We start from the raw sequence: 24,404 nt of genomic DNA, 5'->3' as shown, positions 1-24,404 counted from the left end.
CGTCTCTGGCGGGAAAATTTTGCGTTTGAAAACTCACATATAGGCATCCAATGGATTTTCGGATTTTAAAAATTAATATAAAATCAGGGAAATTTTTTTAAATTTTTTCACATCGATATTCGGTATCAGGGGCAAAATTAGAGTCAGAAACATATATTTCCCCATAAACTCTACTCCCCCTTTAAAGTTTTTTTTGAAAAAAAAACAAATAAACAATTGAATTTTCTCATCTTAAAAAATGTCTAAACTCAATTTTAAAAGCAAATTTCAATTTGACATAAGTTTCAGACATTTTAAAAATCATACATTTTTTGGTCGAATTTTTTGGTTGCACCATGGCTTAGGACTAGGCTTAGGCTTAGGCTTTGACTTCGGCTCAGGTTTGAGCATAGGCTTAGTCTTAGGCTTAATCTTATGCTTGGCCTTAGGACTAGGCTTGAGCTTGGGCTTAAGGTTAGAGTTAGGGTTAGGGTTAGGCTTAGGCTTAAGCGTAAGCTTAGGATTAGGCTTAGGCCTTGAAGTCGGGCCTAGGCTTAGGCTTATCTGGAGAGGGGTGAAAACCAAAAAAAAAAGGAAAAACTACAAAAAATCTTGATAAAGGGAATTTTTCGAAGTCGGGCCAGAAAATCCCATAAATATTGGCCGAAAAAGGACCAAAAAAGACAAAAATTTTAATAATATGCCCATTATTTTTCAATTTTCCAGAAAAGTGAATTTTATCATTTTAAAAGTTATCCTCCAAAAAACCTTAAAATTGACTAAACTACGACATGCAAATAAGACGGGAAAAAATATTCCTAAAAATCAGAATTTTCACAGATTGGCGGGAATTGATTGATCATGATCAAAGCCTAAATATTTCTGCATTTCTTGGAGAATTTTTGAAGTGAGACCTTAAAAAATGTCTGATTTAGAGCAAATGAACCTAATTAACTAACTAAGAAATATAATTTTTTTCTGGAAAATGAAAAAATAAGGTTAATTTGTTATGTCGAATTGAAATTTCACGTTAAATTGATTATTGGAAAAATAAATTTGAAAACAAGAAAGGTCAGACGTGAAAAAAATGGAACATGGTTTTTCATATTGATTTGATAAAAATTTTCATAAAAATTTGATTTATTTCTTTCAATTTCTCAATGTAATACAACTATGCCTGCAAAAAAATCAAGTAAGCTATTCAAAAGTATTCAAGCTTTTTTTTTAAATTTAATTTTTATAAATTTTAAATTAAATTTAAAAATTGCAGAAGCACCCGTTGCAAAGAAGCGGCCCGCTTCTCGTGGCGGTAAGAAACCAAAAAAAGGTGGAAAAGCGAATAAAACAAAGACAAAGGCGACGAAAAGAAAAGCTCAAATGAAGAAAAAATGGACTAAAACGGCACAAAAGTAAGAGATTTTATATTATGGGAACACTAAATTTTGAGAATGCGTACAGTGCAAAATATTTGACGCGCAAAATATCTCGTAGCGAAAACTACAGTAACTCTTTAAATTACTACTGTAGCGCTTGTGTCGATTTACGGGCTCCATTTTCGAAGATATTTTCTCATTTTTTGCCAGCTTTAATATTTATTATTATCATTAATATTTTAATAAATCTTAATAAATGAACGATTTTAAAAATCGAGCCCGTAAATCAACACAAGAGCTACAGTAGTCATTTTAAGAATTGCTGTAGTTTTCGCTACGAGATATTTTGCGCGTCAAATATGTTGTGCAATACGCATGCTTATAGTTTTGTGCTTCCGTAATAACTGCTTTTTGCTACAGAAAACGGAAAGAACGAAAGAAAGCCGACAAAGCTAAGAAGAAAACAAAAAAGGATGCTGCTAAAAGAAAGAAAAAATCAAAGGATAAAAAGAAGAAGCAGAAAGGTTTTTTTTTTCAAAATTTGAACAAAATTTTACAAAAAAACAAAATTAATCTTGTTCAACTATAGGCCTAAGCCTGATCCTGATCCTGAGCCTAAGCCTAAGTCTAAGCCTAAGCCTAAGACTATGCCTAAGCTTAATACTAAGCCTAAACGCAAGCCTTAGCCTAAACCTAAAGCAAGTCCCAAGCCTAAACCCAAGCCTAAGCCTAGACCTATGCCTAAAAATTGCACATTGGTGGCGAAAAGTATATGCTTTTTTTTTGGTTTCTCGCTGATTTTTGAGTTTTTGCAAAAAAATAACACTAGGAACTCAGATTGTTGTGTACAAATTAAACCATGATTAAACATTAAACAGCGGCCGACACCTCGCGAGTCGATTATGACTCATTAGGGAACCGTCAGAAGGTGCCCATCGGACTTGCATTTGAGACCTATGCCATTCGATAGCCCATGTCTTAAAACGGTTACTCGTGAATTTTTAGCTGCGAATCTCCAGATTCAAGCTCACGGCGAGCTCTCGAAGATCCTGAAAATAGCACTGTAACGAAGAAGTTTAACGATCTAAAGAAGCAATTTCCCATTTTCTCTTTGGTAGCTCATATCTCCGCGGATAAATTTTTTACAGAAAAGTCATCAACTAAAAAGTTGTTGATATTGTTGTAAAGAACAAGTTTGTAGTTGAAAGTTTTTACCAAAAAAAGTGTTGTTTCAGATAAAATTATTAGAATAGTAGCAGTAGCAGCATTAAAATAGTAACAACAGTTGAACGCACTTCACGCGCTTCTATCTGAAACAACACTTTTTTTGGTAAAAACTTTCAACTACAAACTTGTTCTTTACAAAAAGTTCAACAACTTATTAGTTGATGACTTTTCTGTAAAAAATTTATCTGCCGAGATATGAGCTACCGAAGTGAAGTTGGAAAATTGGCCCTTCAAATCTTCGTTACAGTGCTATTTTCAGGATCTTCGAGAGCTCGCCGTGAGCTTGAATCTGGAGATTCGCAGCTAAAAATTCACGAGTAACCGTTTTAAGACATGGGCTATCGAATGACATAGGTTTCATATGCAAGTCCTATGGGCACCTTCTGACGGGCACCCTAGTCAGGAATGTGGAGTTTTTTGATAAAATTAAACAAATTTCTATTCGCGTTTTGAAATAATGATCAGTAAAGTTTTTGAAAACTTTTTTCGTTGTTCAAGTATAAAAAACATAACTACAATAGTAGTTATTTATAATTTATAATCAAAAAAAAATTTCAAAAATCATGTGTTTTCGAGTAGTGCTTGTTTGAACATATATGTATATATATAACTGGTCATTATTTCAAAAAGCGAATGCATACATGAAATATAAATTTGTTTGGGGACAATTTTTTCTACATTCTCGGGTTACTGGTTGAGTTACAGGGTCGGTGTCAAGAGAAATGTTAAAAATGCACTCACGAGGCGTCGGCCGCTTTATCTGTTGACCTAGATGATGTCGAAACATGACTTAACTTGTAGACAACAAGCTTTTCAACATTGTTTCATCTGAAAACGCAGAACATTTTCAGCACAAAAGAAAGCCGAGAAACCAAAACAACAACCAGCAAGCGAAGAAGAGGACGATGCTGGAAATGATAAAGAGGGTGGAATGAAGTTTTCTGGAATGTCATGTAAGTATGAATAAATGAACATATTTATTCAAACATTTATTTATTTATTTAATTATTTAATTATTTAATTATTTCTTCAGTGGATCAACTTCAAAACATACGGAAATCAGTTGCGGAGCTCACTAAAGACGAATTTTTGGAGTATATCAAGGTTAGAGCATATATATATGATTTCATATGAATATTTAATTTTCTTTCAGAACAACAGTGATCATCAAATCATGGAAGCTCAACACATGAGTAGTGCTGAAGGTCGAATGAAATTATTTAAGGATTCAGAACGGCCCACGTGCACATCTAGAGGCCCTTTTCAGTCGAATAGATTTGGTGCTTTGTTTTTGATTCCTGGACATCAATAAACTTTTTATTATTTAATTCATGGGTTATTATTTTATTTCTATTGAGTTAGTACAGATATTGTTGTCAGATTTGAAAACTATGATCGACAGAAAATGCTTTCAATTATCATTTTTATGAACTTGCGGGAGGCTAAGCTAAAGCCTAGGCATAAGCCTAATCCTAAGCCTAAGACTAAGCTTAAGCCTAAGCCTAATTGTAAGTTCTTAAAAATTGTTATTGTTAAAAAATTTTATAAATTTTAATTAATTGTTTCAAAATTATGTCTTTTCTATAAATTTTTATAATGTTGTAGTTTGTAGTCTACAGTCTACAAACTACAACTTTTTGTAGTTTGTAGTTTGTAGTGTCCCTGAGCCTTAATAAGAGAAACATCTGGAGGCAGGGAGGATATGGATTAAAAAGGGACACCCCGGGTGACAGCAGAGAGAGAGTAAGAGACGCAGACAGCAAAATATACATGGAAACAGATGTCACATGCACACATATTTGGTTGAGGCTCAGCTTGTTTTGTAGTTTGTAGTTTTAGCCTCAACCAATTTCCGAGTTGAATTTCAATGTTTGAATTGAAGTTTGTAGCTTTTTTTCAATTTGTTAAAGGTTTCGGCTGAGGCTCTCACATCAAATTTTGTAGTTTGTAGTCAGAACTTTATTTTTATTTTCTCTTCTCCGATAAAACGTTATAGTTTGTAGTGTGAGCCGCGACCAAAAATTCGATTTTTTTCAGGCTTTTGAACATTCAAAATGTTGCTTCCAAAAGTGTATGACGTGTACATTGTGCCTGTTTTACTCCTCTGTGCAGTAATGGTGATTTTTTGAAGTTTGTAGTTTGTAGTTTGTAGTTTGTAGTTCTATAAGTTTCAGTTAGCCTAGGATGTTTTCCAAAAATAACGCAAGTAACTTGAGTAACTTTCTAACTTTGAATTTCAAAAAGTTTCTAAACATTGTAGTTTGTAGTGTAAGCCTCAACCATTTCATTTTCAGCTTCTCGTCTTCATCTTGAAATCCATATTTCATCGTCCACATACCCCACAGTCAGGAAATCCAAGTGGAAATCCTGAAAATTCAAATAAAAAATGTGGAAAACGAAAAAGGCGATTTGCGAAAAAAGATATTCGAGCATCGGAAATGGAGGAAAAAAATCGTCACAAAGCTGAAAAAAGAGAAGAATCAAAAGCCGAACGTGTAAAATTAAAAAAAGCAGAAGGCGGACACCAGAAGCAAAAACAAAAAATCAATATTCGGAAAAATTCGACGAATTTGGTGGAAAATGGAGGTGCTCAGCGAGTTGTGAAGTTAAATGTGCCGAGGAAGAGGAATTGAGGGAAGAATTTAGAGGTTTTCTACTGGAAAATTGGTTGAAAATGGCTTAAATTTGCGGGAAATTACTTTTTTTTCAATTTTTAAAATGCACCTTGAAACAAAAAATTAATATTTTTTTTCCGATTTTTAAACTGAATTATAGTTATTTTTCTCGAAAAATTTAGCCCTAGAGAGCAAGACTGTATTTATGAATTTCCAGGAAAATTTTTAAAATTTTAAAAAAAATTGTTTTTGAAAATTCTTTAAAACGACATTTTTCTAATTTTTATTGTTTTCCTGTTAAAATTAATATTCTAACATAAATATTCCTTATTTTGTTTTTAAAAAAATCGAAAAAAGGGTTCATAGGCCACGTGTCCGCGAAAAAAAAATCGGTGGCCGAGTTTTCCTATTTTCTCGGCCACCTAGCAGAATTTCGATTTACCGATTGAAATTTTCGTTCAAAACAGAAATTCATGAAAGTTTTAAAAGAAATTTCTGTAATTTTAGTTTCAGAAAATTTAAAAATTTGTTTCAAAAATATCAAAAAAAAGTTTTATTTGAAAATTCTTGAAAAAAAACTTTTTTTTCCTAATTTTTTATTGTTTCCTTGTTAAAATTATTATTCCAACGTGAAAATTCCATATTTTGTTCAAAATTCGAAATAAAACATCATTAATTTGCCATGTAGCCGCGAAAAAAAAATCGATGGCCGAGTTTTCCTATTTTCCGAGTTTTCCTATTTTCTCGGCCACCTAGCTGAATTTCGTTATACCTATTGAAATTTCCGTTTAAAATTGCAATAGATTACGTTTTAAGGAAATTTCTGTAAGTTTAGTTTCAAAAAATTAAAAAAATTTTTTTTTTCAAAAATATAATAACAAAATTTTTTTCGAAAAACTAATTTTTTAAAAAAAATTCAAATTTCATAAAATATGCAATTTCCACACATTTTCACTGTTTCCAACCAATTTATCACAATAATCACGCCACGTGACCGAGAAAATTAGAAAACTCGGCCACGTGGCAAATCATCGATGCTCTTTTTATTCATATCACATGTTTTTTCTAGTAACGAATTGTTTTTTCTTCGATATCCACATTTTTTGTACAGCAATAAATATTATTTCATTTCAAGTTTAAAATGATTTTTGTGAAAAAACGTTTTATCTTCAAAAAAATTAATAATTATCATTAACAGAGAGAGAGAGAAGGCGAAAATAATAAAAATTCAGAAATTTATCAATAGAGCACATCTGCTTTCTGGCTCAATCATCAAGTAGTCGTGCCGGTGGTTTTCGTGCTCTTCCGCTTCTCGTTGTGACGTCACCTGCCACGTGGCCAGAAGTATTTGATGACGTGGATTCTTCACGAGTGACACGTGGCAACTCGTCAGCCAATGACGTGGATGCTTCTTCTGTTGTTGATGGGGGTGGTGGCTCTGATGATGATGATGCTGGTTTTGGAGATTCGGATCTGCGGGAAGCGGTTCTGCAAAAAATAACATTGTTGAATATTTTGTAGTTTGTAGTGTGAGCCTTTTGTGAATTTGGTAGAGACTATTGTAGTTTGTAGTATCATTTTTCCATTTTTTCACCAATTTTCAAAATACTTTCACACAAAAGTTCAAGTTTTAAGAAGGGTGTCGGAAAATTAGTAAAATGGTTGAGGCTATCGGATTTTGTAGTTTGTAGTCTCTGAGCCTCAACCAAATTTGATTCTTTGATTAAAATGGTTGAGGCTAAGCGCATATCGTAGTTTGTAGTGCATTTTCATGATTACCGACTCATTTTTGAAAGGTTTTCGTGTGTTTTTGTAAAATTTATGAATTTTTGAATGGAAAAATTGGCAAAAAACTCAAAAATTCTTCAAAAATACGTTTTCCTTGTCGAATTGAAAATTTCGGTAAAAAATCGGTGAGGCTATCAGATGTTGTAGTTTGTAGTCTGAGCCTCACCCAATTAATATGTTTTTCTCAGAATTTTTTTTTCTGAGAATTTAACGGTGAAATCCAGTATTTTTCCAATTAAAAATCACAGTGTTTCATAGATTTACAAAATATGGTTGAGGCTCTTCGATTTTGTAGTTTGTAGTGTGTGAGCCTCAACCAAAATTTGCCGAATTTTAACGAAAATTAGCTCAATTTTCTCTGATTTTTACGATTTGTAACGTAAAATTTCACTAAAACATAGTTTTTCGTCGAAAAAAGAGACTACAAACTACACATTTTTCAAGCTGTACAAACAATTAAAAAATTTGAAATATGGTTGAGGCCATCATAATTTGTAGTTTGTAGTGTGAGCCTCAACCAAAATTGAAAATTTAAGATATGGTTGAGGCCATCATAATTTGTAGTTTGTAGTGTGAGCCTCAACCAAAATTGAAAATTTAAAATTGGTTGAGGCTAAAAAATTTGTTGTTTGTAGTGTGAGCCTCAACCAAAAATGAAAATTTAAGATATGGTTGAGGCTATCAGATTTTGTAGTTTGTAGTGTGAGCCTCAGCCAAAAATTGCCGGATTTTAACGAAAATTGGCCCATTTTTCTCGGATTTTTATGATTTTTAACGTAAAATTTCAGTGGAAATTTGTAATTTTTTTCTAAATAAAATGTGATATAACTACAAACTACACATTTTCACACACATACATCTTCTTATCCCCATTCTCCTCTCCATCTTCATAATCATCCATTACAACATCATCATCTTCATCCAAATCTCCTCCACCGTCTTCTTGTCCATTTTCCAGCTTCACCCTCTTCCTGGGACGTCCTCTAATCGGTTTCTGAAGTACCCATGACTTTTCAATTTCCTCTACACTTTTCTCGTCACACAATCCCGGATCCGTTGTCGATTTACGAACGATCGCCGCAATTTTCTCTCGATATCCGAGGGCGACACGTGGATTTTGACAATCTTGGAGGCGATTCAAAAGTGACATACACATATCTTCAACTTTACAGACTGCGTTGAATGTGTATATATCCTGGAAAATAGATAGGGTTGTAGTTTGTAGTTTGTAGTGTTTTTTTTTGTAGTTTGTGGTCGAGCATGTGTCTATAAACTACAAAACTCTTTTTAAAAATCCGCTTCAAAAACTACACAAATGATAACCGAAACTAACTTAGTTTTCAACAAAATTTATTTGAAAAATCGAAAATTTCGTATTAAATATGTAAACACGAAAAATACACGTGGTTTCTTGTTAATCTTGTAGTTTGTAGCCTAAGCATCAACTGAAATCGTGGCTGAAACTACAAACTACAAACTACAAAACAAAAAATATTTCGGCATCACTTGAGTGTTTAGAAAGTCTTTTCGTAAAAAACTGCCACGTGGCTTTTATGGGTTGGCTTATTTTCAGGTTGTGCAAGTTTTGTAGTTTGTAGTTTGTAGTTTGTAGCATGGGACCACTGTTTTGCACTATTTTCCCGAAAAATTGAAAATTTCTTCGAAAATTTTTAATGAGATTTTTCCGAATTTTATAGTGGTTGAGGCTATACAAAATGTGTAGTTTGTAGTCTTAGCCTCAACCAACCGGAAAATCAATTTTTCGTCAATGAACGTTTATTTTCGCAGTAGAATAACGGAAAATGCATGAAATTGAATTAAAGAAGACAAAACAAGTGTTGGTAGAGGCTCACACTACAAACTACATTAACGGTTCAGCCTCAACCAATTATTCGATTTGTATTAAAAACCGATATTTTGATTCTTTTTTAGTGAAAATTAGTGAAAATTTGTTTTAAATTAACATAAAATGCACTAAAATCGAAAATTCTGATGGTAGAGGCTAACGGCTACAAACTACACTCTCCGTCTAGCCTCAACCAATTTTCTAATTTCTTTGTTTTATTCAATTAAACCTTTTTTTTCCAATTTTCCTGAATATGCTCAGACTACAAACTACACAACTATTACACAACTGCTATAGTAAACCCTGCAAAAAGCAATCATTCTTAACTTTCGTTCATCAGACACAGACTTTATCCCTATTTTTTGGACACATTAATAAATGATAAAGTTATTAGGTTGGTCAAAAAGTCTTTGCAACTTTTTGAATTATTTTTTGGAGAGAGTATTTATTCAAAGCGAACGAGATTCAATGGGTAATATATTCACCATTAGTGTATATGACTTCTTGCCAACCCAACGAGGGTTGAGCAATACCCTGCGCACAGAACTCCTGAGATTAGGAGGCAAAGAAGTCGTCCCACCACGTTTCGACGACCTTTCAATCATGAAACTTCTGCCCCGTAAGGTGATTCTGGAGAGAGCGGAACAAATGGTAGTCAGTAGGAGTCAAGTCCGGCGAATGCGGTGGGTGAGACAAAACTTGGATTCCGAGTGTCTGGAGCTTCTGGCGGGTCCTCAAAGTTGTATGCGGTCTTGCGTTGCCATAGAGCAGCCACAATTTTGATTCTCTAGGGTGATGTAATCGATGAGCACGGACCATCTTTTCCAATTGAATAGAGTATAGGCCAGCGTTGATTGTAACGGAGTCTGGAAAAAGCCCTCGGAAAATTACACCCTTACTGTCCCACCAAATTGAGAGAAGCACTTTTTCTCGTGAAGTTCCCCTTTGAGGTCAGGTTTCATGGTTTCCTCGACCGAAACCCACTGTTTCTTTCTGGTATAGTTAACATACAATACCCATTTATCATCTCCAGTAATAATATACTTAATCCAGTCCGTCGTTCGTTTCCTAGTGAGCAGCGAAAAAGAGAGGTCACAAAACAATTTTTCTGAGAATCGGACAAATTGTGAGGAACGAGTTGACCGAACTTTTCTACCCTTCCGGTTTCGTGGAGATGGTTGATGATGATTCTTTGGGGATGCTTGAGAGTCGCAGAAAGTTTGCGGTTCGTTGCTCTTGGATCATCTTCCAGGGCTCTCGAATTATCCTTATTGATAGCCAAACGAGACCGACCGGATCTTGGTTCATCATCGAGATTGTAGTTCTTTTTCGTGAACTTTTCGAACCAAAACTTTATGGTATTATAGGTGACCGAGTTATTGCCTAACACTGCACACATGTTACGACGAGCTTCGTTGCAATTGCAGTCTTGGGGGAACCCATACAGAAAAACCCCTCGGAGAGTGTGACCTTCGGCGAGCAAATTCTCGGTAATTTTGAACAGCACCCAAAAGTTTTTTCAAATGTATTAAACATGCACATTACGTACTATACAAATAAAAAAACAGAATGGAAAATAACGAGTTAACGCTGAGAAATGAAGAAACATACGAATTTTGCAGACTTTTTGACCAACCTAATATGTAACAAGGCCTCAATCCGTTCACACTTTTCTGTATTATTCCACAATATTCAATATAATTTATATATGTTTTCCTCTTTTTTTTCTCTTATTTTCACGTTTATTTGCAATAAACGTATTTAATAATAATAATAACTTTTACCTTAAAATTCTGTCGTTCGGTTAATCGTGTGAATGGTTTTTGTGTAATATAGATACGTGGCGGTGGAATTGATAAATCCTCCGTCTCTGTCTCAGTTTGTCTTGATGTTCCAGCAGGTTCAGATTGTTCAATTGACGTTGGTGCTGCTGCTGCTGCAGGAGCTTGTTCTTGAGCTTTTGGGTACGCTGTTCGTATTGGTTGACGGAACTTTTGACGTGACTGGCGTGGAAGTGGATCTACGGCTGAAATATTTGAATACTACAAACTACAAACTACAAACTATAACAACAATTTTTTTTGTTGCAATTTTTAATATGTATTGTGAAATTAGGGCTTCTAACTACAAACTATAGAAAACTATATCGTTTCAATTTTTAAGGTAATTTAAAAACCTTCGAACTATACAAACTACAAAAAATACAGAACATTTTAATTTTCAATTCAGAATATTTTAATCGATTGCTAAAAATTTTCTAAAAATCCAGCAACTAGCTACAAACTACAAACAGGAAAGCCGCAGCGTCCTGAATATTGTGAAATTTAAATGTGGTTTGTAGTTTGTAGTCACTCTTGTAGCCACGTGGCTTTTCAAAATTTTAAATTTCTAAAAAAATCTAGATTTTTTAAACTTGTATTTTGTAGTTTGTAGTCCAATTTCTAAAAACATTTTTGTTGCAAAGAATAGACTAATCCACGCTTATTGTTAATACTTTGAGATTTTTTTTTTTTGAAAAATGGGTGAGGCTCAGACTACAAACTACAAAATTTGTTAGCCTCAACCAATTCAACTTTGTAGTTTGTAGTGCAATCCATGTGGCTAAGTGATTGAAAAATTGGCAAAAACCACGCGAATTTTGAATTTTAACGAATAAACTCATGCGGGTTCAAAATTTTGCCAAAATGGGTGAGGCTCACATACTACAAAATACAATTAATTGTGAGCCTCAACGAAACTTTTCTTGTAGTTTTTAGTTCCAAAATTTCAAAGTTTTAGTGGATACTACAAACTATACTTTTTCGAATTCTTTAAAATTAAAACATTAATAATTTCCGTCCAAAATGGTCTACAAACTACACATTTCTTTCAAAACAATCATGTTCAATATCATTTACTATATATAAAGCGCTTATTCCGTTTGTCCATAGTTTGTAGTCTATGTAGTCTTTGTAGTCTGTGAAGTTTTGGCTTCTGTGGGGATAGTGAGTTGGGGTTAGTGTAGGGATATAGTCGGGGTACTGTAGTGGTACAATAGTGGTACCGTAGGAATACTGTAGGGTTACGGTAGTTTCAGAAAAAGTTAGTTTTGAGCCCCAGAAGTCGGGGGCCGCGCCGGAGGTGCCGTCCACGGCTGGTATTACCATAAACATCAACATAAGGATGAGTATTTCCAGCGGCAAGTTGAGCGGCAAGTGGCGGAGCCAGAGCCCGTGTACCAAAAAGTGATCGTAACCTGCCGGGCGGTACATAATTCTTCACTTCAACAGGTCGTTTAATCGATAATCTTTCAGCTGCCACTTCATCATTCAATTTTTGAGTTCGATGACGTCGTTCATCGATTTCTCGAATATATTGCTCAGGTGTATAATAATCAACGTAATCTTTTGCGACGGGGAGTCCTCGAGAATTAGTGGCGCTACGTGGGCCAAAATGTCGTGGTTCGAGGTCATAGCCATGTTGTTGATGTTCAAGACAATAGTCTATTGTTACTGTAGCACCTTCACGTTTTGAGACGATCTGAAATAATACTCTTCGTTTTTTAGTTTTGATTTTTTTTTTGAAAAAAAATCGATTTTTCGAAAAATCGAAAATTTTGATTTTTGTTATTAATCTATCGTTCGTTTTTCCAATATTTCTTCGAATTTCCCATATATCGATTTTTAGAAGAAAATTACATATTTATATAATTATAAAAAATTTAATTTTATATATTCTAATGGAATTAAAGTGTTAATTTTTTTTCAGTTTTTCGATTTTCTGGGAAATTTCAATTTTTCAATTAATTTTTTTATAACACCCTTGATCTGAAAAATTCAAATATTGCTAGACTACAAACTACAATACTGTCTGATTGTGAGCCTCAACCATATTTTCGATTTTTTTTGAAAACGTGAATAAATTGTTTTTAAATGAAAATTGTTTTTGAATATCGATATATCTTTTTCAAAAAAATTCAACGCTGTGTCACAAAACCAATATTTCAAGCTTTAATATCGCACACTACAAACTACAAATTCTAGCTATAAACACTACAAACTACACAGAATAAAATTGATTGGCTACAAACTACAACCTCAGCTATGCAAATAATTAATAGTGTGCGTGTTATGATTTTTCAATGATATTATATATACCGTATTTCCTCTATTAATCTTGCACCCCTACGGACCAATCGAAAATTAGTCTTGCTGCAGCCTCTATTAGTATTGCATGCAAGACTAATAGAGAACATACGGAAATAGTCTTGCACCCCTATTCTTGCCAGACCAGCAGTCTTTTGTGAAAACTTCAACAATTTCGCCATTTTATAGCTAAATTAAATTTTAAAGTGTTAAAATAATTGATAAAACAATAGAAAAGTATGTATTTTGCATGATTTAGACAGTTTCGAGTCAAATTTTTGACGATAAATGGCCAATTTTATAAAGCTATTGGATCTTCGAAAATTAGTCTTGCAGCCTCAAAGTGTGAATTTTTCGAGATTTTAAACGAATAATTTTATTTCAGAATGTAGAATGTAGAAATTAATTGTACTGCAAAAAAAAACTAGATCAATGTCTTTTTAGAAATGAAAAATCTAATGTTTTGTTTCTTTCAGGATGTATATATTACGTTTTTGTAGGAAAAAATTCCGATTTTTAAAAAAATTAAATAAAAGCATACACTTTTTTTTGTAATTTGTTCGTAGTTTAAATTATTTAATTTCCAACGAACCCTCCAATCAAAAACGCGTATAAACGCTGTACAATGACAACTCTGTTGCTGAAGACGTGTGGCTCGACCGATTCCGGTTTTGTTGAGCCGATCGTCGTGTGAGCACAAATAGAACATATTCTCATCTGCTAATCCCATTCGTTTGAATTTATATTTTCCCATTGAATTGAGCTCTCGTAGGTATTGCTGTAAAAATGATTGCTTTAGAAGGAAATTTGACTACAAACTACAGAAAATTCGGAATTTTTTGAAGTTTCCTGTGAGAAATTGTTGTTTTTTTAAACATTAACTTAGGGGAAGTAGAACAAAAATTGTCTGTAGGCTACAAACTACAAATGTTTTCAGCCTCAACCACAAAGAGTTTTTGGTTGAGGCTCATAGATTTTGTAGTTCGTAGTCTGAGCCTCACCCAAAAAGGCCAAGTGACTACAAACTACAAAAGCCTGATAGCCTTAACTATTTCTAAAAATTCACTATAAACAGTAAATAATTATTTAAATTTTTTCTCCAAAAACTATATTTTCAAAAAAAAAATGCAATAATTGACAATCCAAGTGGAATTACGCGTAGACTACAAACTACACAAAAATCTGAGCCTCACTCAAAATGTTGTAGTTTGAAGCCTTTTTTTGCTCTTTTTAGGTGAAAATACGTCAGAAATTTCGTTTTTTAATGAAAATTAAGCGATTTTTGTCAAATTTTTTCTAGTTTTCAGTTAAAACGTCGACTTTTTGCCAATTTTTCTGTGAAATTCAGGTTTTTTTTCCAGAATTACAGTACCTCAAAAGTGTTAACATCCTTGAATTCATATCTCTCAATAGTCATTCTTCGTCCATGTGTATACATATAATGAGAAATCAGTTGATCTTGTGACGGAAGATTTGTGCTCGAAATTTCCTCTCCACAAACGTTGCAGATTGACTGAAAAAACGGATTTTTTGGGTGAAGCTGGTGTAGTTTGTAGTGTGCTTTTTAGTTTTTTTTTAACGGATTAATATTGGAAAAAAATCCAAAAAATTCGAATTTTCCGCTGTTTTAATTGAAAATTTCATGTTTTAAAAGTGCTATTTAACATTTTTTTAAAACTGTTTTTTTTGTTGAGGCTCATACTACAAACTACAAACTATGATGGCCTCAACCATATTTCAAATTTTTAATTGTTTATATAGCTTGAAAAATGTGTAGTTTGTAGTCTCTTTTTCGACGAAAAACTATGTTTTAGTGACAATTTGGGTTAAAAATCATGAATATCCGAGAAAATTGCGCCAGTTTTCGTGAAAATTCGGTAATTTTTGGTTGAGGCTCACCCACTACAAACTACAAAATCGAAGAGCCTCAACCATATTTTGTAAATCTATGAAACACTGTGATTTTTTATTTTAAAAAAATACCGGATTTCACCGTTTTCGAGCGATTTTCGAGAAAATTCTGAGAAAACCAGATTAATTGGGTGAGGCTATCAGACTACAAACTACAACATTTGATAACCTCAACCATATTCTAAATAAAACCTAATTTTTGTCCCGTTTTTTAGCTTAAAAAATTTTTTTTTTCAAGAAAACCTGAGAAAAATGAGTCCGTATTCGTGAAAATACACTACAAACTACAATATGCGCTTAGCCTCAACCATTTCAATCAAAAAATTAAATTTGGTTGAGGCTCAGACACTACAAACTACAAAATTTGAGAGCCTCACCAAAAGGTTATTGTAGTTTGTAGCCAATAACATGAATTTTTTTTCCAATTTTTAGGTGAAAATGGCGTAATTTTAGCAAAGTTAACTCCGAAAAATTGAATTTTTTGTGGTGGTTGAGGCTATGAAAAAGTGTAGTTTGTAGTCTGAGCCTCAACCATTCGATTTTCTGATGCAAATGCAGAAATTGTGATAAATAGCAAAAAAATTGCTGAGAAAACTGTTATTTTTCACCTTTTTTCCAAGAAAAAAATAAAGAAAATTGGTTGAGGCTCAGAGACTACAAACTACACAATTCTCTGAGCCTCACCAAATTTTTTCGTGTGCTTCATGGGGTTTTTTGCGCAAAAAAACACTTTTTTGTGCAAAACAAGCAAAATTTATCTATATTTTTCGAATTTTATAGGAAAAAAGTGAAAAAAAACCAAAATCTATTCGAAAACCGAAAAAAAATCGCTATAATAAATATTGGTTGAGGCCCAGAGACTACAAACTACAAGATTCTCTGAGCCTCACCAATTTTTTTTGCGGGTTTTAAAGGGTTTTCTGCACTATTTTTCTCCGTTTTTCTGTTCACAGTACCATCGGAAACGGTTTAGTCCTTCGAAACCGAATCATTCCAGACGTATTCTCAGCAAAAACCACCTCATCCGGTGTCATATTCATTTTCCGCTGTTTATCGCGTAAATTTTGCATCTCAAATCGCTTTCGATAAATCTTATTGTGCCGATGATCTTCCAACGTGGATTTCACGACCTCAAACGGTGGGAATAGCACAAAACCATCGGCGCAATCGATTTTAAGCCTCTCAACTGCACCGAAATACAGATTTTCCAACGGAGTATCGGTGAATTCGGCGAGAAGACGGGTGTCGTAGACGGCGATGCGAACGGCGATTTGAATTTCGTCGGGCGGTGGACAATTTGCCGTGTGTCCGTGTACTTCACGAATATCACGAAAATCTGGAGTTGTACGGATTTCACCGAAGCACTGGGGGTTGATGCATGTCCAATTGTTCCATTGAATGTCGGAAACCTGCAAGAAAATGATGGTGAGAAAATTGTAGTTTGTAGTCAAATTTTACAATTTTCACGTGGTTTTCACAACAAAAACCATTTTATTTCAGTTATTTTGATGAACAATTTTGAGTGAGGCTTACAAAAAACCTGTAGTTTGTAGTGTGAGCCTCAACCAAACTATGATTTGAGATTGGTTGAGGCTTAGTTTTTTGTAGTTTGTAGTCAAATTAAACAATTTTCAACGATTTTTCCGTTTTAAATCGTATTTTTTACAACGAAAACGTTCACATTTAATCTACAGGCGGAAAATTTTGAGTGAGGCTGAGAAAAACTGTAGTTTGTAGTGTGGCGATTGGTTGAGGCTTAGTTTTTGTAGTTTGTAGTCAAATTGAACAATTTTCAACGATTTTTTAAATCATGATTTTTACTAGAAAAACCTTTTTATTTCAGTTATTTTGATGAACAATTTTTTTAATTTTGAGTGAGGCTTACAAAAAACCTGTAGTTTGTAGTGTGAGCCTCAACCAAACTATGATTTGAGATTGGTTGAGGCTTAGTTTTTTGTAGTTTGTAGTCATAGCCTCAACCAATTTGCAGTTTTTAGAGAAAAATTGAGGTTTTCCTTTGGAAAATTTGGGAATTTTACTCAGAATCCTTGGAAAATATGCGTGAATTTTTTTCAAAATGCGAATTTCGTTGAAATTCGGGGAAAAAATACATGGCTGAGGCTTACACTACAAACTACACATTTTTATTAGCCTCAACCATGTTTTAATCAAGTTTTTCAATTTAAAGAAAAAGCGTGTTTTTTTTTCAATTTTTCAATGATTTTTCGCTTTAAAAAAATAAAATGAAAAATCTTGAAACACTTTTTCGTGCCTAACTTTATTTAAGTGAGGCTGAGAAAAACTGTAGTTTGTAGTGTGAGCCTCAACCAAACTATGATATGGGATTTGTTGAGGCTTAGTTTCGTGTAGTTTGTAGTCATAGCCTCAACCAATTTGCAGTTTTCAGTGAAAAATTTAGGTTTTCGTTCGGCAATTAAAATGAAGAGGTTGAGATTCTAAGACTACAAACTACAGAATTAGTCTAGCCTCACAAAGAATTGGTTGAGGCTGAGACTACAAACTACACATTTTAATTAGCCTCAACCATATTTAAATCGAGGTTTTCTTTGAATTTTTCGTGATTTTTCGCTTTAAAAGCCCCCAAAAATGTTAAAATACTCTTTTAAACTCAAAAAAGATGAATTTTCTTCAGTAATAATGCTTTTAAAAGCTTTTCATAAGATTTTCACTCGGAAAAAATTAATAAAAATCAATAAATCCGTACATAATCCTTAATCGTGTACAAGCAACCGCCACAAGCCACCTGTCGCTGACATTTCTTGTTGAAACAGGATGTAAGTCGCACAATAACGCCAGTATCCTGCGTAATTTGATGAGCTTTGCTCAAAAGATCGGGCAGATTCAGTGAAAAGTACGGAGCACCGTCGCGAATCGGCAGAAATGATTGATATGGCTCGGCGTCCTCGTATTCGACCATTTCGTGCTCGAGAAGCTCTTCGGATTGGTAGTATTCGCCTTGACCCTGAAATAAAATCGATTTTTTATTATCTATTCGGGATTTTTTAAAATTTTTCTTAATTTCAGAATATTATATCACCTCCATAACGTCTGTGGGGCCCAGCCATGGCACTTGCTCTTCTTCAATTACTTCTTCTATAATTTCCTCATCCTCCTGAATTGCTATTTCCTCTGCATTCTTTATTACGGTGTCCAGCTCGGACATCTGCAAAAAATTTTTATTTTTTATTTTGTTTTTTTTTAACATGAAAATCATTGAAATAAAAAGAAAGCTGCGTTACATAAAATTGGAAGACAAAAAAAAAACAAAAAGAAACTCAATTCAAATTGTTTTCGAGCAAGCGCGCTCCACCGCCACGCCGTAGAGAGTAGAGACGCAGAGAGTTGACGCATTTCCCGTGATCCCTTGCGCATTCCTAGTGTATTTTTGCTCCTTTTTCCGACTTTTTACATATTTTTTCCAGAAAATGGCGAGCAAAACAGATTCCCCGTCAAATTTCGAAATGGAGGATGTTGAGCAGAACGTAAGTTTTGCTTGAAGCCCGAATCAGGCTTGAAGCCTGAAAATCTAAAATTCCAGGCTCCGGAGCCGAATCCACAGAACGATTCGAGGTACATAACGTCACGAACGTCTCCATACAACGTTATGCCCATCGAGATGGACTGCCCGCATTGTCAGGTTAGTAGAAGACTACTAACTACGGGAGCTTCAAACCAGAGGCGGAAGTGTTCACCACGGCCAACATTTTTGCAATTCTGTAACAAAAGTTGGGGGAGAAACACTGCCAACTCTGGTGAACTCGTTTTTTAATCAATATCAGCAGTTTTAGCAGCAGAATACTGGAATTTTTCAAGTGAAGTCGACCAAGAAACGGGTAAAAACCCGCTGGTTGCCATGACAATTTGTTCTTATCACTCTTTTTCTCATGCCGAGCTGTATAATTAGCGGTCGAATAGAGAAAAATAAAGAAAAACAACGATTTTTAGTTGTTTTTGAGGTTTTTGCGGCTATAAACTACAAAACACGTCTAGCCTCATCCAATTGAGTGAGGCTCAGACTACAAACTACACATTTTGCTTAGCCTCAACCATATTTTCTGGGGTTTTCAGTATAAAAATCGTGTTTTTCCAACTTTTTTTAGCTTTAAGGCCACAGTTCAAAAAGGCCACAGTTTTTCTTGAACTTCAAAAAATTGCACTGAAAATGTGTTTTACAAGAAAAATGTTCATGTTCTGCCTTGGTTGAGGCTGTCAAAAATGTAGTTTGTAGCCTAGCCTCAACCAATTTCTGTTTTGTAAAAAAAAAACTGAATTTCAACAGAAAAAAATTGATTTTTTATACGAAAAATCTCGAAAATTGTTCAATTTCTGTGAAAATGTATTAAATTTTGTCGTAAAATATTTTTAAAAAATTGGTTGAGGCTCAGACTACAAACTACATATCTTGCTTAGCCTCAACCATAGTTTAAGTGAGTTTTTTCATTCAAAAACGGTGTTTTCCACTTATCCCATGATTTTTAGCTCTAAAAATCTTTAAAAATGCCACAGTTTTACTTAAAATTCGAAAAATTTCATCTAAAACTGGGCTTTACAAGGAAAATTTTCATATTCTGCCTTGGTTGAGGCTGTAAAAAATGTAGTTTGTAGTCTAGCCTCAACCAGTTTATTTTTTCAAATAAGGATGGTTTTCAGCGAAAAAAAAGGAATTTTTCGAAAAATCAATAGAATTCTATAAAAAATCTCGATTTTTTCTGTGAAAATATTGTTTTAAATTGCTGAAAAAATCTTGAATACGGTTGAGGCTAAGACTACAAACTACAAGGCTTGCTGAGCCTCAACCAAATTTCGGATTTTTTGTTGTATTTTCTAAAATAAAGTGCATGTAAGGTAAGGCTCAAAATCATACTTTCATTCAAAAATAAATAAAAAATTATTACACTACAAACTACACAAATAGTGTAGCCTCACCCAGTTCTCAAAAAATTGATATTCTTAATTTTTAATAAAAAGACATGAAATTGAGCCTGAAACATCAACATTTGAACCTTTTTTGTTTAAAAAAACCAAGGATTTCACACTACAAACTACACAATTTTTTCAGAATCACATTGTATCGCACATCGAACGTGTCGCAGGAGTCCTTCCATGGATAATCTTTGCAATTCTTGCATTCCTGGGTATCTTCCTCTTCATAATTCCATGGTGTTTCTGTTGTGTTCCATTCTTTCTCGATCAACTGCTCGACGTCAATCACTCGTGTCCGGCGTGCAAAAAGTTTTTGGGTCGATTCAATCGGGTCTGAAAATTCGATAAATTTCGCCTTTCCATGTATTTCTTGCCTAATTTCTCTCTCTCTCTCTCTCTTGCATAATGACCGTTTTTCTTGAAAAGCTTTAAATTCTCACCCAATTCTTGTCTTGATAAATTTGTATTATTCCTTTTTGTACGTACATTTTTTTGAACAATTTTAGAATATGTTTTGGAAATTTAAATTCAGAAAAAAATTGCTGAAAATTGTTTTCCAAAATAATAATAAAAATTGGTTGAGGCTCAAAATGTGTGTAGTTTGTAGTCTCTGAGCCTCACTCAAAATAATTGCCGAAAAAGGTAGTTTCGCATGAAAATTAAAGAAAATTGGTTGAGGCCTAGACTACAAACTGCAAAACGTTAGAAAAATTGTAGTTTGTAGCCGACAAACCACAAAGTTGCTTTCCTAAAAAACACGAAAAATTATAAAAATATTCATTACCACATTGGAAATTAACCTGAAAAAAGAAGAAGAAGAAGAAGCCATAGAAAAACAATAAAATCCAATTTGAAAAATTAAAAACAAATTAGTAGTGTAGTTTGTAGTGTGTGGGCGGCGTGTGGCAGATCTACGTGGATTTTCCGAGACGTCTGTAAGTTCCGATCCAAGCACGACACGATGGACAATAATGTTCGGCGTCTTTAAAGGTTTCAACACAAAATGGAACCCAAAGGAAGAAGAGTGGAAGGATAGCGAAACCGAAAATAAGGATGATGAAGAATGAGACGTACGTGAAGAAGCCGTTCACGAAACGAAGCTCCGTTTCGCCGTGCACCTGAAAATATTTGTTATATTCTTTTTTTGTTAAGGATTTTTTTAAAGGCAAAAAACATGAAGTCGCCCACTTATCAAATAGCCATTATTAAATTATTCGATGCACCATGCTCAAAAACTATCCATATCTCAGTTCATTTAAAAGATGTCAACAAATGTTCAACTACAACTATGTAGAACAGAGCACAATAGGCATTTTGTTAGTTGAAAACTTTTTGATAAAACCAAAGATAGCTGAGATATGCAGTGTTAAAATAGTCGATGCACCATGTTCAAAAACTACCCATATCTTAGTTCATTCGAAAGATATCAACAAATCTTTAACAACTAAATGTAGAACAGGAAAAAATAAATATTTTGTCAGTTGAAAACTTTTTGATAAAACCAAAGACAGCCGAGATACGCGCAGTTAAAATAGTCTATGCACCATGTTCCATTGAACTTTGACCGCCTGTATCTCTGTTGTATCGAGTTTTATCAGAAAATTGTCAACTAACAAAATGTTTGTTATATCTTTTTTTATACTTTTGAAGTTGAATTTTTTTTTAATGTCTTTGAAATGAAACTAGATATGGTTTAAAAGTGATCGATGCACCATAACAGTTCTAGACTTTTGAGGCTCGTATCTCAGTTATTTTTGGTTCCGTCAAAATTTTGTAAACTATTTAACAACGCATTTTTTATCCTTTTTCTACATGCACGTAATTAAATGTTTTAAACTATCTTCAAAATTAATCGAGATATGAGATAGTCGATGCACCATGTCATTGCCTCACTTTGGATTCGGCTAGTTTCGGTTTTATCAAAAATTATCAGTAGTATAATTTTGCGTTTTTTTTGATTTTCAGATAACCTAAAATTGAGCTGAAATACAATCTGTAAAAGTTGAGGAGTTGAGGAGCAGGACATGATGCATCAACAATTTTTCAAAATTTTCAAATTTGTGTAGTTTAAGTTTTTGAAACACTCACCTTGCAACGTGGACAATCCAATAGCTGTGGTCGATCGGATAGATATTTCTTTGCGTTCACAAGCATCGACGGCGTATGCGATGCCGATCTATAACATAACACGATTTTTTGAGTACTGTAGGTTATGAATATTGTATTCTAATTTAGTGTTAGAAATACGCAGACAGCTAGAGTACTCTCGTTGTCTGCGTCTTCCACTCTCCCCTCAATTTGAATACTAACACAATTACGCTAATGTTTTGATGAACAACTAGGTAGTTAATGATTTTTTGATAGCAATGCTAGTTTTGAAATTACGCTGCAACAAAAATTACAATGTCGTAAATTAAATTTTTAGTTAACCGTTTTTATATCATTGCTAGTTTTTGAAACACGAGTGCCCTCGATGAAATTTTTTTCAAACCGTTGTAAAACTACAGAATATTATTCACCTAGTTAAAATATACAATCCTTATAGGGTTATTCAAGTAATGTCGGAAAATTAAAAAGTGTAGAAAGATTACGTCACAACTGTATTCAAGTATATAACAAGATGTATTTAAATAAATTTTGCCACATTACTTGAATAACCCCATTAAATCCCAATCTCCCCAAATCAATAGCCCAAGTTCAAATCTCAACCCAATTTTTTCAATGTTTTTTCCCCTGTTACTGCTGCGTGGCAACTATTTACTTCAATCCGATGCCATCTCAAGTACTGCAAATCGGATTTTTTTTGGTGGGGAAAGAGTAGAGCAAAAAGGATATTTCTCAAGTAGTAATTGTCACCGATGTTTGCAGAGCAAGTAGTAATGCTTGCGTTTTTTGGGCTTCCGGGGGGATTTGAGACGTGTCAAGTGCCAATTTTTTTTGTTGCAATTCAAATTTTTGTTACGGTAGGTACCTATTATTTCTACGTAGCAGTGGCGTGGACCCAAAAATACAGTTAGGGGTACTGTAGGTACGCTCAGATTAGTTCCAAGTTTTTAGGAATTACTGTAGTGGTACGGTAGAGACGTTACTATAACAATAGTGAAACGCAGTTTTCTATATAAAAAACTCATCTTTTGATCTTTTTGCGGGAAATAAAATTGGTCAAAAGAACAAATAAAATGAATTTTTCACACAAAAGAAAAAAAAACCGTACTTCCTCTATTTCTCTTGCCAATTTACTTTAACAATGATAATTATGAAATTTAAATTACAAAATTAAGGTAAAAAAATAACATGGTGCATCGACATCGCTCTCCGTAACATGCATAATTAGGCCAACAACCACAAGCGCTCGATGCACCATGTTATTTGGTATTTGGTCACTCATATCTCGGCCAGTTTTGGGTATATCGAAAAATTTCCAACTGACAAAATACTTGCAATTTCTTTTTCTATAATTTTGCTGTTCACATTTTTTGATAACTTCAAACTAAGCCGAGATACAAGCCTGTAAAGGTAAGTCACATCTATGCACCATGTCTTGCCCATTTTTGACTGCTTATATCTCGTTTTTATCTTCAAAAAGAGCAGAGATACAAACGGTCAAAGATAAAGTACTAAAGCATGGTGCATCAACAACATTTCCAAAAGAGAGTATAGTTTGTAGTCTTTTAGCCTCACCCAAAATTAAAAAAAAAACCAATGACGCAGTATCAATTTCAAATCTACCTCACAATGCTCAAAGCCTTTTGGTAAATATAATATAACTTTGTTGCCAAACTCTAAAAAAAAAGCCTAACAAACCTGTGAATAGGAATCGGATGGGATCTGCTTGGCGCCATGATTATAACCACCACCAAAAAACTACTTCTGCGTCCAGAGGCGACTTGGAAAAATATGCGCGCAAGAAGCCAATCCCGGCGGGGGTGGAGAGTGTGTTGAGGAGATGCTTCTTCTTCTGTTACTCTCTCCGCCACTGTATAGGTAGATCATATATTTGCACACAGGCAGGGGGACAGTATGAGAAGAAAGAGAGAGGGAGAAAGAGTTAAAGCACTTGAGATTTTGTCAGAGGTACACGGAAGGAAGGACTAACTGACGTACTTAACCCCATCACCAATTCCTGCAATCTTTCAGGGAAAATATAACGATGATGAATTAATTAATAATAACATTATTAGTATTATTATTTTTAGTTTTGCATCCGACAATTTAACTTTGAAACGTTATATCTCGGTTAATTTTAAAGATATTAAAATATTATTAACTACGAAATGATAGAAAAAGAAATAACAAATATTTTATTAGTTGACAATTTTTGAATAGAACAAACGATAACTGAGATATAGCCTATCAAAATTGAACAATGGGGTGCAATCCTATAGGAGTGGCAATAAGTCCTCGGTCAAAACAAATTCATAACTTTTTTTTGTCGCTTATCAATTTTTTTTTGAAATTGTGAGAAGTTTATATTATTAACCATGATCTTTTATTTGACAATAGTTTCAAAAATTTTCGACCAATCAACGCTACAAACTATGATGATTCACACACCTCATTCAAACATACATAGTGTATTTCTATGTTAGTTTTGAAA

The 24,404-nt window shown here is 33.8% G+C and overlaps 5 protein-coding genes and 1 non-coding gene across 6 annotated transcripts; 3 read left to right on the top strand and 3 right to left on the bottom strand.

Moving 5' to 3' along the window:
• Positions 1 to 1,134: 1,134 nt before the first annotated feature.
• Positions 1,135 to 3,907, top strand: Y87G2A.20 (F-box domain-containing protein). Its single transcript, NM_001026665.3, has 6 exons — positions 1,135 to 1,171; positions 1,250 to 1,388; positions 1,773 to 1,876; positions 3,431 to 3,532; positions 3,613 to 3,683; positions 3,733 to 3,907. Exons 1-6 carry the CDS (start codon positions 1,153 to 1,155, stop codon positions 3,889 to 3,891), a joined length of 594 nt encoding a protein of 197 aa, NP_001021836.1. The 5' UTR covers positions 1,135 to 1,152; the 3' UTR covers positions 3,892 to 3,907.
• A 726-nt stretch (positions 3,908 to 4,633) lies between these two features.
• On the top strand, positions 4,634 to 5,231 carry Y87G2A.25 (uncharacterized protein; the record flags this gene model as incomplete). The annotated part of the gene is made up of 2 exons (NM_001265250.2): positions 4,634 to 4,696; positions 4,874 to 5,231. 2 exons carry the CDS (start codon positions 4,634 to 4,636, stop codon positions 5,210 to 5,212), a joined length of 402 nt encoding a protein of 133 aa, NP_001252179.1. The 3' UTR covers positions 5,213 to 5,231.
• Positions 5,232 to 6,350: 1,119 nt separating this feature from the next.
• Positions 6,351 to 18,047, bottom strand: Y87G2A.1 (uncharacterized protein; the record flags this gene model as incomplete). The annotated part of the gene is made up of 9 exons (NM_060972.8): positions 6,351 to 6,682; positions 7,840 to 8,177; positions 10,613 to 10,854; positions 11,972 to 12,347; positions 13,545 to 13,730; positions 14,325 to 14,465; positions 15,820 to 16,272; positions 17,589 to 17,846; positions 17,922 to 18,047. The coding sequence occupies 9 exons, from the start codon at positions 18,045 to 18,047 to the stop codon at positions 6,460 to 6,462; spliced, it is 2,343 nt and encodes a 780-aa protein (NP_493373.2). The 3' UTR covers positions 6,351 to 6,459.
• A 259-nt stretch (positions 18,048 to 18,306) lies between these two features.
• On the top strand, positions 18,307 to 20,284 carry Y87G2A.18 (LITAF domain-containing protein). The gene is made up of 3 exons (NM_001026663.4): positions 18,307 to 18,366; positions 18,423 to 18,521; positions 19,944 to 20,284. Exons 1-3 carry the CDS (start codon positions 18,310 to 18,312, stop codon positions 20,142 to 20,144), a joined length of 357 nt encoding a protein of 118 aa, NP_001021834.1. The 5' UTR covers positions 18,307 to 18,309; the 3' UTR covers positions 20,145 to 20,284.
• Positions 18,550 to 18,642, bottom strand: mir-1824. Its single transcript, NR_024295.2, has one exon. It is a non-coding gene; the product is annotated as a pre-microRNA mir-1824 (primary transcript).
• A 291-nt stretch (positions 20,285 to 20,575) lies between the features above and the next one.
• On the bottom strand, positions 20,576 to 23,783 carry Y87G2A.19 (LITAF domain-containing protein). Its single transcript, NM_001026664.7, has 3 exons — positions 23,612 to 23,783; positions 21,896 to 21,983; positions 20,576 to 20,925 (listed from the first exon to the last, which is right to left on the bottom strand). The coding sequence occupies exons 1-3, from the start codon at positions 23,647 to 23,649 to the stop codon at positions 20,719 to 20,721; spliced, it is 333 nt and encodes a 110-aa protein (NP_001021835.1). The 5' UTR covers positions 23,650 to 23,783; the 3' UTR covers positions 20,576 to 20,718.
• Between the last annotated feature and the right edge of the window lie 621 nt (positions 23,784 to 24,404).

This window comes from Caenorhabditis elegans, chromosome I (genome assembly GCF_000002985.6).
Source record: "Caenorhabditis elegans chromosome I".
Lineage (NCBI taxonomy): Eukaryota > Metazoa > Nematoda > Chromadorea > Rhabditida > Rhabditidae > Caenorhabditis > Caenorhabditis elegans.
This window is presented reverse-complemented; position numbering and strand designations above follow the sequence as displayed.

What these genes read in the sequence shown, in the direction of transcription:
- Y87G2A.18 (NM_001026663.4), top strand. Translation starts at nt 18,310, where the DNA reads ATGGCGAGCAAAACAGATTCCCCGTCAAATTTCGAAATGGAGGATGTT. An exon ending in TGGAGGATGTTGAGCAGAAC is followed by an intron (nt 18,367 to 18,422) that starts GTAAGTTTTGCT and finishes CTAAAATTCCAG; the next exon opens with GCTCCGGAGCCGAATCCACA. An exon ending in TGGACTGCCCGCATTGTCAG is followed by an intron (nt 18,522 to 19,943) that starts GTTAGTAGAAGA and finishes CAATTTTTTCAG; the next exon opens with AATCACATTGTATCGCACAT.
- Y87G2A.19 (NM_001026664.7), bottom strand. Translation starts at nt 23,649, where the DNA reads ATGGCGCCAAGCAGATCCCATCCGATTCCTATTCACAG. An exon ending in CATCCGATTCCTATTCACAG is followed by an intron (nt 21,984 to 23,611) that starts GTTTGTTAGGCT and finishes GTTATGTTATAG; the next exon opens with ATCGGCATCGCATACGCCGT. An exon ending in TGGATTGTCCACGTTGCAAG is followed by an intron (nt 20,926 to 21,895) that starts GTGAGTGTTTCA and finishes AAATATTTTCAG; the next exon opens with GTGCACGGCGAAACGGAGCT.
- Y87G2A.20 (NM_001026665.3), top strand. An exon ending in TGGACTAAAACGGCACAAAA is followed by an intron (nt 1,389 to 1,772) that starts GTAAGAGATTTT and finishes TTTTTGCTACAG; the next exon opens with AAAACGGAAAGAACGAAAGA. An exon ending in AATTTTTGGAGTATATCAAG is followed by an intron (nt 3,684 to 3,732) that starts GTTAGAGCATAT and finishes ATTTTCTTTCAG; the next exon opens with AACAACAGTGATCATCAAAT.